We start from the raw sequence: 12,643 nt of genomic DNA, 5'->3' as shown, positions 1-12,643 counted from the left end.
TCAATTAGTCCCACCCTCTCTTCCCCCTGCTGGGTCCACAAGTCTTTTCTCCATGTCTGTATCTCTATTCCTGCCCTGCAAATAGGTTAATCAGTACCATTATTCTAGATTCCATATGTATGTGTTAATATGCAATATTTATTTTTCTCTTTCTTACTTCACTCTGTATAAGCTTGTTAGGAAAACAGCTCTTTGCTTACATTTAACCACCTACCAAACAGCTGAATAGTAAAGACTCACAAGGTTCAGACTATTTCCCAAGCAAATATGGGAATAATTAGCTATAACATTTGTCTCTGGAAAATTCTGTGAATATGGAGTTTTCAGCCAACATTTTCTATTTGTTCTTATTTTATGCCAACTCTGAATTTAAGTTTTTAAAAATTTTTTGATCTTCCCAGAGGAAAATGCCAAACAGAACTTAAGATTCAGAGGAAAGATTTCCACTGAAAAAAACAAAAACAAAACCCAAACAAAGAAAAAAAAAATGCCACTAGCTCAATTTCTTACAGCAAATAGATTAAGGAGCCTGCTTTGGGAAAATGTGACTTTTACTCTGATAGAAAGTTCAAGCAATAGAGGGTTTAAAATATTAACTAGATATTTCAAACTACGATTTCAACCACCCCAGAGAATAGACAGAAGAGGGGTAGAGGGTTAGAGAGATCTGTGCTCACGGGAGTTTAAAAAAGAATTTTTGGATACTTACATAATGCTAGAGTGAGGCCAAGGCTTCCTGCCCTCTGTTTGACAAACAGTGTGTTAAACTGGGTGAGGTGAATACGCTCTGCTCAAGCATAAAGCAAACCGTGCTGGAAGCACGACTGTTGAAGCTTCACAAAGGGACGTGCCAGCCTGCCAAATGAACTTTTTCCTTTTGTCCCAGAATGGTGACTGAGAACCAAAGGCACTAAGTACCCCCACATTCTAAACTCGAAGGAAGGCCAGCCTGAGCTCAGCCACATGCCACAGAGCATGCTGGGAAATGCCAGGAATGCCATCCTCAGCCCCAGGCAACATAAGATGAGATTTAGAGGAGAGAGAGGAAGTTGCAATATTGCTGTGTGGAGGATTGGTGGGCTCTCTCCTCTGAAAGTAAGGGAGAGAAGATATAATAATGTAGGTAGAGAGCTGGCATTCATTGAGCCAAATGAGAAATGCTTTTGTAAGCATTTCATTAGATCTATTAACTTATTTGATCTTTACACCAAAGAAATAGGTATCCTTATCACTCCCATTTTACAGATGAGGAATTAGAGGCACAAAGAGGTCAAGTAATTTGCTCAAAGGCCACTTCTAGCAACATGTGCAACTGGATTTTGAACCCAGGCTTTGGAGTCTCTACTTTAAACGCTACACATACTGCCTTTTGAGATACTGTCTCGTAAATACTGGGGGCTCCTGCACAAGGGGCCATGGTTAAACTAGTGGTCATGTTGGCCGAACAGATGATGCTAAAAGGCTGTTTTGATTGTCAACAATAAGTGTGAATTTGGTAGACTAATCTTTTAATAAAGGCACATAATTCAATCACACCCAAAAGCTTAAAAAATACATTTAACTATATGTTGTATAAAAATCATGTGATTTGTGCATTGTTTTCAAAAATTGCCAGGTTGTATGTAATTAGGTGTTTCCTACTATGAGATGAATTAGGATTCAGAAAATAATTGATTTAGTAATAATACAGTAACTTATAAATAAGAAAAAAGAAATTTATTTCTATGGATCATATACATAAATATTTAACCTTTTTTTAAATTTAAGGAGACCAAAAACATACCCTTTGGTGTGAGCAAATTTTTATATATTTTATACATTATATATTATGCTAAATATATTATGTATTTTCTTAGAATTTATGTTTTATTATGTATTTTGTTTATTGAGTGTTTTTTTTTTGCTCTTGATAGATTCTCCAGTAGTTTTCCTGTATGCTGAAAAATAGAGTAAAATTGAATTGGATTTGTATTTCATAGTTTATTCCTCCTTCTCCTCCTTCATGCTTACAACATCTGTGAAGAATATTAAATACAGATCTACTGACTTCTGGAATTTTCTTTTAGCTGTTATACCCCCAAACAGTCACACAGGATGTCTATTATCCATCTTAGGGGCTCCCCTCATAGTTCAGTCGGTAAAAAATCTGCCTGCAATGTGGGAGACCCAGGTTCGATCGCTGGGTTGGGAAGATCCCCTGGAGAAGGGAAAGGCTACCCACTCCAGTATTCTGGCCTGGAGAATTCCATGGAGAGTCAGACACGACTGAGCGACTTTCACTTTTTATTATCTATCTTATCATTGTGTCATAAATTTTTTATTTAAAAATCTTTATTATTATTATTTTTAATAAGCTTTGGCTTAAAAAATTTTTTTTGGCCAGGCTGCACAGCATATGGGATTTTATTTCCCTGACCAGGGACGGGACCCATGCCCCTTGCATTGGAAGAGTGGAGTCTTAACCACTGGACCACCAGGGAAACCCCAATGTTAAGTTATTGAAACACTTAAGAAAATTAGATTATGTAAATGAACTATACCCCAATAAAAAATTAAGGAAAAAGAAATAAAAATAAATTCTGACCTGCGTATTGCCTCTTTCCTCCAAGGTCAATGACACTATTCTCCTCTCCTTTATCAAGGAGCTGGACTTCTTTCTCATGCAAAAGCTGCGAGATCTTGACTTGTTGCTGCTTGACCCGGGTCTCCAGCAGGTACACTTGGGCTCTGAGCCGCGCCTGCTCCTGGAGGCAGTTCTCCAGAGCCTGCAAAGTAATGTGCATATCGTCTTACAGAAAATAAGCCCCCGGAATGAGTTGCTAAATGTATGGTTCAATTTTGTCCCCAGTTCCCATTTCAGAATAGTATTCTAACTAGGAAGTGTTTAGAGGTCCGAAAACCATGCATTTGAAGAAAAAGAAATTATGGCTTACCAGAATAAGAAATTTTTGAACTAAAAAATGCTATAATGTAAATGACCATGCTAAGAGCTTTAGAGTCGCTGCTTCATTTGATCCTCATAACAATTCCATGAGATAGGAAAGAGCTCATCTTTGAGTAAACTTGCTCAAAAATTCTCAGTGGGCAAGAAGAGTCTGGATTCACATCCAGTTCAAGGTCCCTGCTCTCAATCTCAATATGTCTTCTCCTGAGTGCTTTCTTAACAGGAAAGTCCCTTATGCATGACTAGTGTTGCAGTTTCTAAAATAAACGAGGCTTTTGAATGATCTCTTGGTATTAACATGTTTAAAAATATATTTGAATGCTTATAACCTGATGACACATGGCCATCTTTATAAAGGATGCTACTTCAGTTCCTCCTGTCCCCGAGGATCTTACCCATTTACCTGTTGCTAGAAATATGACTGGAGTCACTTTAACTTTGTATAGTGTTTTTCCCTCAATGACTTCAAAAAAGGGATGGAGAAGCCTGAGTTTTTCAGTTGAATCAGCTACTTTCTTTAACAAAGGCAAATAACCCAAGAATGCTGCACATGAACGAGTTTATCAGTTTCTTTCTAAAGTGGCATCTGACTGAGCAGATTCCTCCAGAAATAAAGCAAATGCGGTGAGTTGGGAAGGGGAGTTGCAGAGGTGGGTCTCCTGGGAAGAGCTACTGAGACCAAGAAGCTGTAATAAAGGCTCTTAAGTATTTAACACTGGGAGAGTTACTTGGGGACCATGAAAAAAAAGGACAAAACACAAATTTTTGCCACTTTCCCATTTTTACTTTGACATCTCTGTTTGCAGCTCATGTCATGATCTCCTGTGATAAATGCAAATGTTTGCTGAGAAATTACGATTCTTAACATGTAAGTGCTTTATACTACTTTTATATTATTTCCTTTTATAGGCATTTAATTAGAGTCAGGTATATTTCTCAATTTATATTCACATAACTTTCTGTTCCTATCTTTATCTGCTACCTTATATGTATTCCTTCCATAATCCTCCAGGGGATCTTCCCAACCCAGGGATCGAACCCAGGTCTCCTGCTTTGCAGGCAGATTCTTTACCAGCTGAGCTACCAGGGAAGCACCTTATATATATTTCTTCCATAAATTGGAGGACCTACTGTGTTCTGGGCACTCTGTTAGGCAGTTTGAACAGTATATATCCTATTTGAGAAAAAGAAAGAGGTGCGTTTTTTCACTATGGACTATAATGTAAAAACAGAAATTCAACCTCAAAACTGAAAGTCTTACAGCAAGTGAGTGGCAATGAGAATAGAGACCCCCTCTCTCCAATCTCCAGTACCAAGTCGCCGACTCGCTCCTGGCTGTTTCTCTAGTACTATTTCTCTTTCTTAAAACGTTTCATTTCTTTCTTTATTTCTGGCTGTGCTAGGTCTTTGTCGGTTGGTGAGTGCAGGCTTTCTTTAGTCGTGGCAAGCAGGGGCCACTCTCTAGTTGTGGCGTGAAGGCTTCTCCTTGCGGCTTCTCTTGTTGCAGAGCACCGGCCCTAGGGCACGCAGCTTTCAGTTGTGGCGATTCCGGGGCTCTAGAGCACAGGCTCAGTAACTGTGGCACACGGGCTTAGTTGCTTCTCAGCATGTGGTATCTTCCTGGATCAGGGATCGAAATCCTGTCTCCTGTTTTGGCAGGCAGATTCCCAACCACTGGACCACCAAAGAAGCTATTTTGTATTTTTGTAACTTTCACCTCACCACTCTTTGATTCATTCTGTTTGAACCAATTATTTGCTTAGCCCCCTCAGTCACACCTGTCTAAAAAATGAACAGCAAAGTCATTTTAGGGCATCTGGAATTCTGCCTTGCTTTCTAACAGTGGAAGATTGGTTGTGATACTGTTAAATACAGTGAACTATACAATTTAAAGTGACTAAAGGATTACAGGGCAAGAATGTTCAATTTTTATGTGACTATATATACCGTGTTAGTAAACTTATTTAAAACTTAGTGGGGGAGCTTCCCTGGAGTACAGTGGCTGGGATCTCACCTTCTAAACCAGGGGTTGCAGGTTTGATCCCTGGTCGGGAAGCTAAGATCCTACGTGCCTGGTGGCCAAAAAAGCCAAAACATAAAACAGAAGTGATATTGTAACAAATTCAATAAAGACTTTAAAAATGGTCCACATCAAAGAAAAAAAAGATCTTTAAAAAATTAGGGATTTTCTTTCTCCTACAACTTTGAGTAAATGAGTGTTTTCACACTTTTATTCATGGAGGGAGGCACAAGTGCATTGCAATTACTTTCAAATAATCTGTTTAGTTTACATGGACAGTGTCCAATATTACAAAGCTCAAGGTAAATCTGAAAGAGCTTTTAAATTCTTAATACCATGTAACCACCCAAATAACCTCAGTAAATCAAAAAGACAGTGTAAATACTGATTTTTTACTCTAAAAAAATTTTAAAGCACTTAATAATGCCTATTATGTGGCAGGTGCTTCCACAAATCTTTTTTAGTTTTCCTCCTTAGTTTTTTCAGTGACAAGTTACTACAGTTTTTTTGCAAGAGAAAATTAAGATCAAAGCAGGAATTAAAAATATAATAGTTTTTGTAATAAGCTTACCGAGCTTCCCCTGCCCATTACCAGAGCAGTGGTGACAAGGATGAAACTAAACATCTTCGCCATTTTTCCCATTGGAAGAACTGTAGGAACAAAAAGAATTTAACTTATTGTGAATTTTTTATGAGACCAGTGTTGGCTTGACTCTATGTGATCCAGGAGCTCAGACACAGCTCTAGGTCGAGTCTAATCTGTGAGTTGCCAAGGAAATTCTCTTGGATTTTTCCAGGCTTCCCCCCACAGAAGGATGCTCACTGTTATCTTGTAGAGAATTGAAGCAGTTTGCAAATATAGAGGCAGGTCTATGGTTCTCTGGAGTGTGGAAAAGGCACAGACTCTTTAAGCACAAAGACCTGGTTCCATATTTTGGCTGGTCAGTTCCTAGTGGTGTGACCTCACACAGCTTACTATAAAATGCTCCTGATCTGTAAAACGGACATCATAATTCTTACTTTGTAGGACTATGGCCATTTTGATATTAATTTTTCCATATACCCTGGCATGTGATAAGTGCTAAATGATTAGTTACTCATTTTGTACAGGGAAGCCTGTTTTTATTTTGAGAAAAAGGAAAAAAAAAGTTACAACAAATAGGAAGTAATATGAATTGCTTTTCTTAATGTTTTAATGTGTAGGCAGCTAATGAGATAAAATAAAACCTGAAGTTCTCTTTAAAGTTGTAGAGGAAAATTAATTTTACCACTTGAGATTATTCTTAAAATCAATCATGAAGTCATGAGTCTTGATGAAAAATTTTGCTCATCCTCAAAATAATTTCTCTATGTCATCAGTTGTGAATTCTCATAAATTTTAGAAGCTCAGGAGCCTAAGAGGACAGAAATATCTGCATAATATTCAAAGAAATTTTATACCTATGGTTGCTGCTAAAAAAAAAACAAAACTGAAATCAACTGAATTATTTATTTGTCAGCCTATTTTTATCCTTATAAAACCTATGATCACAGGTCCTTTCCATGTATCTCTTTCTGAGTTTCTATGTAATTAAAAAAGTGGGTCCTAAACTTTGGTGCCCATTGGGATCACTTGATGAGCTTTAAAAACATTTCCATGTCCAGGAATTGAGTCTAATGTCTAAAGGTGGCAGTCAGGCCTTAGAATTTTTAAAAGACTGCCAGCTTTTTCCAAGGAGAAGGCAGTGGCACCCCACTCCAGTACTCTTGCCTCGAAAATCCCAGGGATGGAGGAGCCTGTAGGCTGCAGTCCATGGGGTCGCTAAGAGTCGGACATGGCTGAGCGACTTCACTTTCACTTTTCACTTTCATGCATTGGAGAAGGAAATGGCAACCCACTCCAGTGTTCTTACCTGGAGAATCCCAGGGATGGGGGAGCCTGGTGGGCTGCTGTCTATGGGGTCACACAGAGTCGGACATGACTGAAGTGACTTAGCAGCTTTTTCCAATGGTCAGCAAAGTTTGGGAAGCAACGATTTAGGGATTTAATAGACATATTTTTTCCAGTCTATTTTAACAAAATAGGTAGTTCTCAATCCTTGTGGGGCCATACAAAACAACAACAACAAAAAACAGCTACAGTACGAGAGGGGCATTACTTAAATTCAGGGGCAAATAGCATGCATGAGCATCTTGGGAAACATTACTATATATAATGTAAATTTTTAGAATATGTTAAATTTGCACATTACAGAGAGTAATAAAGAGTCTCCTAGATAAACCATAAAATTTTACTTCACACAATTTTACTTTTGGCTGATGTATATTTTTGTTACATACCTAGAATTATGCTATGCATTTGATCCAAAGACTTTTTTTTTCTTCTAATTTTATTTATTTTTTAACACCAAAAACATTTTGCATTGGGGTACAGCCAGTTAACAATGTTGTGATAGTTTCAGGTGAACAGTGAAGGGACTCAGCCACACATATACATGTATCCATTCTCCCTTAAACTCCCCTCCTATCCAGGTTGGCACATAACATTGAGGAGAGTTCCATGTGCTATACAATGGGTTTTTGTTGGTTATCCATTTTCAATATTGGGCTATGCATTTTCTAAGCATCTTATTTCATCCTCAAATAATTCTCTAAGGCAAGTATTATTATCTGCATCTTACAAATGGATAGATCAGAGATGTCAAGTCACTGAATACCTAATGTTCCTTCACGAAGCACAGGACTTAGGAACGGCTAAGTCATAGTCGTGTTTTAGAAGTGAGAATGATCTTCACTGGAGAAGGTCAAGGAGCAGGGCCTCTATACCTCTGTGCATCTTGCGTCCCTTTGTGTAACAGGCATATATGTATATAGAAAGGAAGACCATGCAGAATACAGGTTCAGGGTCATGGGCCCTCCAGGTAGGAAGCCTTTGGCTCCTGTGAAGGAACATTAGGTCAGCCTGGCAGGAGAGGAGACAGCAGCACTAACCAGAAGCAGTCCTAGAGAATCCTGGGGCCAGCAAGTGCTACCTGATCATCAGCTAGCTGCTCAGCACTGGCTCACATGCTGTGGGAAAATAACATAGCTGCCTCATCAAGGCAATATTTGGGGGAAGAAATTAAAATAAATATTAAAATGGAAAGAAAGACAACAGAAATTTAGCATACATGAAACCATATGTAGTTAAACATAAAAACTAAATTTTTCCAGATGAACTCTCAAGACAAAATTAATTACTTCCTCCACTGTGATCTCACACTATGTTTACAGACCAATAAAGCATTCACTCACTCAGGGAACAGTGTGCGCTTGCGTGCTACGTATGGTCCAGGCACTGTGCCAGGTGATGGAATTATCATCTAGTCGGCTTTTCACATGTCTCTTTCCAACTGCTTCCCTTTGTCCATGATTCTGTTTAGGGTAGGGTTTTTGAAGGCAAAGGCCACATCTTGGTAACTGTTGTATCCCAGCATCTAACTGAAATTGCGGTGACTCCAATATAAGTTTAGAGTTTCCCAAGAGGGAACATCTTTCCCAGCGGGGAAAAATGTGATTTCCTTGGCATAAAACTGGTCTGTTCCCAGTGACATAATTCCTCCCCTGTGCTTATCCTTGTCAGGGGGAAAACAACGAGCTAAGTGTATTTTGAAAATATGTGTTAAGAAGGAGTTAGGGACTTTGGGTTGGATTGAACACATACATTTTTTTTTTTCTTTCTCACAAAACCCCACTAGGAAAGGAGTAAAGAAAAATGGAAAAGACAGGGATTGACAAGGTGGAGGAGAAAGAGAGAGGAGAAAACACTTTGCATGCAACGTCAACAACAGGACAAAAAGCACATGGCAGAGTTCACAAAACTGCTAAAAAAGAATTATTTTAAGAAGAGATATTTGGATTTATAAAATCCCCAAAGGAAAAAAAAATGGAAAACTTAATACCTAGAATATTAAAAATTTGGCTCTTAATGGGCAGCTCAGTTGGTAAAGAATCTACCTGCAATGTGGGAGACCTGGGTTCGATCCCTGGACTGGGAAGATTCCCTGGAGAAGGGGAAGGCTACCCACTCCAATATTCTGGCCTGGAGAATTTGATGGACTGTATAGTCTATGGAGTCCCAAAGAGTTGGACACGACTGAGTGACTTGCACTTCACCAATGGGGCTAAAGCCATTATCATAGCTATCTCATGATAAATTATTAGTTTGACTCTTATTTTCAGTTGGTAGTAAATATATTTATTGAGCAAAATTACAACAGTTATGCTGCTCTTTTAAAAAAATCTCATTTGTACTCTTATGGTCACTTATTATTTAATTTTAAAATTTACCATGAAGTTTAAGTAGCAAAAAGTAAAACCAAACCAAACCAAAAAAAACCCACCACATAATGGAGGTTTCTTAATGTGTAATAGTCTTCTACATATAATCATACAAAAAAAAGAAGCAAGAATAATCGTTTTATTATAAGCAAGCAAAAGAAAATAAAGACAAAAAATAGAAAATGTTCTTTTAAAACACATAAAAGAGATTTTAGAAGTAGAAAGTATTATCCCATGAGGCTAGAACACACGGTCAAAATATAATTAAAGGAAGTGAGATCATCTGGTCAAATGTCATCAACATTTGAGGAAACATTTGAGGTTCAGAGAGGGAAAATAATTTGCCTAAAGAAATAAAAGAGACTTACTAAGGAGATTCACATTAACTTAGAAGCTTTAAAAATGTACTACCATTTGTGAATGTGAGTCATATGAATGTGAGTCATACTGTTTTTCTGACTGAAAAGAATCAATATAGTGAATGGATTATTGATTGGGGTTTTTCCTTTTTCTTTCCAGTAGGAAAAGTAATCTCATTTTTCTTATAAAATAGCAACCAGATCTTCATTACTTTAATTCACTTCCAGCAGCTATCATATAAAATATTCAGCAATCAGGAACTAAGTTATGAAAACTTTTGCCATTCTCACTTTAATATTATCTGTTGAAAGTATTATATTTTTGTTTGGTTCATCACATTCCCTTATATATTTGTGGGATCAAGTATTTTATTTCAGAAATGAATAAATTAGGTTAAAAAGAGAGCTATAAAAATTGTTATTTTTTCCCCCCAAATTGAAGTATAGTTAGAAAGCAACCTAAATGTCCATGGACAGATGGATGAATGAAGGAGATGCAGTGTCTGTGTATATATAATGGAATATTACTCAGCCATAAAATGAATGAAATAATGCCATTTGCAGCAACACAGATAAACCTGGAGATTATCACATTAAGTTGAACTGAAGTCAGACAGAGAGAAACAAATACCATATGATATCACTTATATGTGGAATCTAAAAAAAAATGATACAAATGAATTTATTTACCAAACAGAAACAGACTCACAGACATAGAATACTTATGGTTACCAATGGGGAAAGGGGCAGGGACATTAGGAACTAGGGGTTAACGTATACACAACACAATACATATAAAATAGGTAAACAGCAAGTACCTAATATACAGCACAGGGAACTATGTTGCTGTTTAGTCACCAAGCTGTGTCCGACTCTGCGCCCTCATGGACTGTAGCCTGCCAGGCTCCTCTGTCCACGGAATTTCCCAGGCAAGAATATTGGGAGCGGGCTGCCATTTCCTTCTCCAGGCGATCTTTCGGACCCAGAGATTGAATCCATACCTCAGGCGCCTCCTGCATTGGCAGGTGAATTCTTTATCACTGAACCACTTGGGAAGTCACAGGGAACCGTACCACTTTGCTATACACTTGAAGGCACCATTAACTATACTTTAATAGAAAAAATTATGTTCTTAAATCTGTATCTGAATCTGGCTCTTGTGCAAGGAAAAGTGTGTGTTAAAAGTGCTCTGGGAGATACTGGGAAATTATTTAACATATATACAGATTGCAATGTATTAGATTTTGTAGAAAATAAAGGGCCAATGAAAAGCTTTGGCAGGTTTCTCTTGGTCTCCTGAAATTTCCAACTCATTGACAGTAAAATAGTCAAATCTGATCTTTCCCAGAGAAAGGAGGCAGCCCTAGTCTGGCAGATCTTTAAACAATAAGGCATTTCAAAATGCTATATATATTTTAACAGTCATTACATTACTTTTATCATCTTTAGAATAATTCCTGAGACTATCTTAAGACCTCTAAAATTCCCTAGTGCCTCCATTAGTAACCCCACCCATATTCTACAATATTGAAGAAGTATTTAGGTATAAGAAACTTGCTTTGAAATTCTCATCTCCATCATTCATTATAGTAACCATTACTGTTTTGCAAATCTGGCTTGTGGTGAAGCTATCAGATTATTCACTCTTCATTATACAATTAGTTGTATTTACTTTACAATGCTTTTGCTTTGGCTGTCTCAAAACTTTAAATTATTGTAAAATTGAAATAGTTTCAAATGGTGGTCCTTTGATGTACTGTATTATTTGATACAAATTGTTCAAAGTGTTAAGTCTAATTTCTTCCCAATAAACATTTTTAAGTTAATTAATTATAGTAAATTAAAATTAAAGGCAAAATATTAACTTTAGGGCTATAAAGTTTTATAGCTAACATGTAAGTCTTAAAAACACAATCATCAAACAAACATACATTACTAGCATGTAAAATTTCAAAAATGGTATGTTTTAAGTGAGCTATTATGAAAGGATACAAGATAGAAGAAATTAAAAAGAAAAAGTTATTGAAGGAAGCATATTTAATCAGTTGGCATTCTCAGACAGCAGTGCTCACACATATTAATGTGTCTCATATTAATGTAAAACAGTTAAACAATTACCCATTAACATAGAATTAGAGACTCCCTTTGGGTTATTTTCCCCTATTTTCCCCCCCCTTTTTTTTCTGGTAATGGAATATAACAGTATTTTTGTTATTTATCTCAAGAGTGTATACTCAATGAAAGCCTTAAAAAGCCAAGTAAGTTTGACTTCCAAAAGACAGAAATAAAGAACAACATATCTGGAGTTTTTACTTCTGAGGTAAAAATTATAACATGGTCCATTTTGTTTTCTATTTTGTATTTAAAGTTGCAATCTTTTTATTTACATCAAGTTCTCATCTAATTCATTCAAAATGTATCAGGAATGGAAAAGAGATGTAATTCTAATCTCTTTTCCAAGCCGCAGAAGCGGACATCTATCTAATCAACATCGTTCTCAAGAGCCAACAGTTGTTTCTTGAGTTGTGTTTTAATATTGTACCTATGAAACAAACTAGCATTATTATAATTATGTCAAAGTGCTGAGAAGTTAAATACCTTGCCTAAAGTCAGAAATGAGTCAGAGACACGGCTTAGGCGAGGTCCAGTTGCTCTGCCTTCCAGGCTCCTCTATCTGGACTCAGACTTTGTAATTGCTTCTCCACTATTTGATTAGAAAAATGGACAATGTTGATTCTGGCTTCAGTCCAGAAATAAATAGATGAGGAAATCAGTTTAACTGGAAGGAAAACTAAAAAAGGAGATTCAAGGACAAATTCTAATACTCTGATATTTTTCTTGTTTTCCCTATTTGTATGAATTTTTATGAAAGATCCAATAATATCTTTATAAAAATATATCTCTGATTTTTTAACCTTTTACTATTGTGCTCATCCAGAAAATTTTTGTACTTTGACTAATTTAAGTAATGCTCACTTTAAGATTAAGTAAAACCAAAGTGCAGTGGAAGCTTTGCTTTAT

The 12,643-nt window shown here is 36.8% G+C and overlaps 1 protein-coding gene across 1 annotated transcript in view; it reads right to left on the bottom strand.

Annotated features, from left to right (window-relative positions):
* Nucleotides 1-12,327, bottom strand: part of FGL1 (fibrinogen-like 1) — a 24,429-nt gene extending 12,102 nt beyond the window's left edge. Inside the window, exons 1-3 of the mRNA XM_010858368.1 lie at nt 12,221-12,327; nt 5,536-5,615; nt 2,585-2,765 (exon numbers count right to left, since the gene is read on the bottom strand). Coding sequence (XP_010856670.1) covers nt 2,585-2,765; nt 5,536-5,607 — 253 coding nt within the window. The 5' untranslated portion in view covers nt 5,608-5,615; nt 12,221-12,327. The remainder of the gene's footprint in view (nt 1-2,584; nt 2,766-5,535; nt 5,616-12,220) is intronic.
* Between the last annotated feature and the right edge of the window lie 316 nt (nt 12,328-12,643).

The sequence above is a fragment of the Bison bison genome, unplaced genomic scaffold (assembly GCF_000754665.1).
Source record: "Bison bison bison isolate TAMUID 2011002044 unplaced genomic scaffold, Bison_UMD1.0 scf7180017864386, whole genome shotgun sequence".
Taxonomy (NCBI): domain Eukaryota; kingdom Metazoa; phylum Chordata; class Mammalia; order Artiodactyla; family Bovidae; genus Bison; species Bison bison.
Note: the sequence above shows the minus strand (reverse complement) of the source record. Positions and strands in the feature narration are given on the sequence as shown.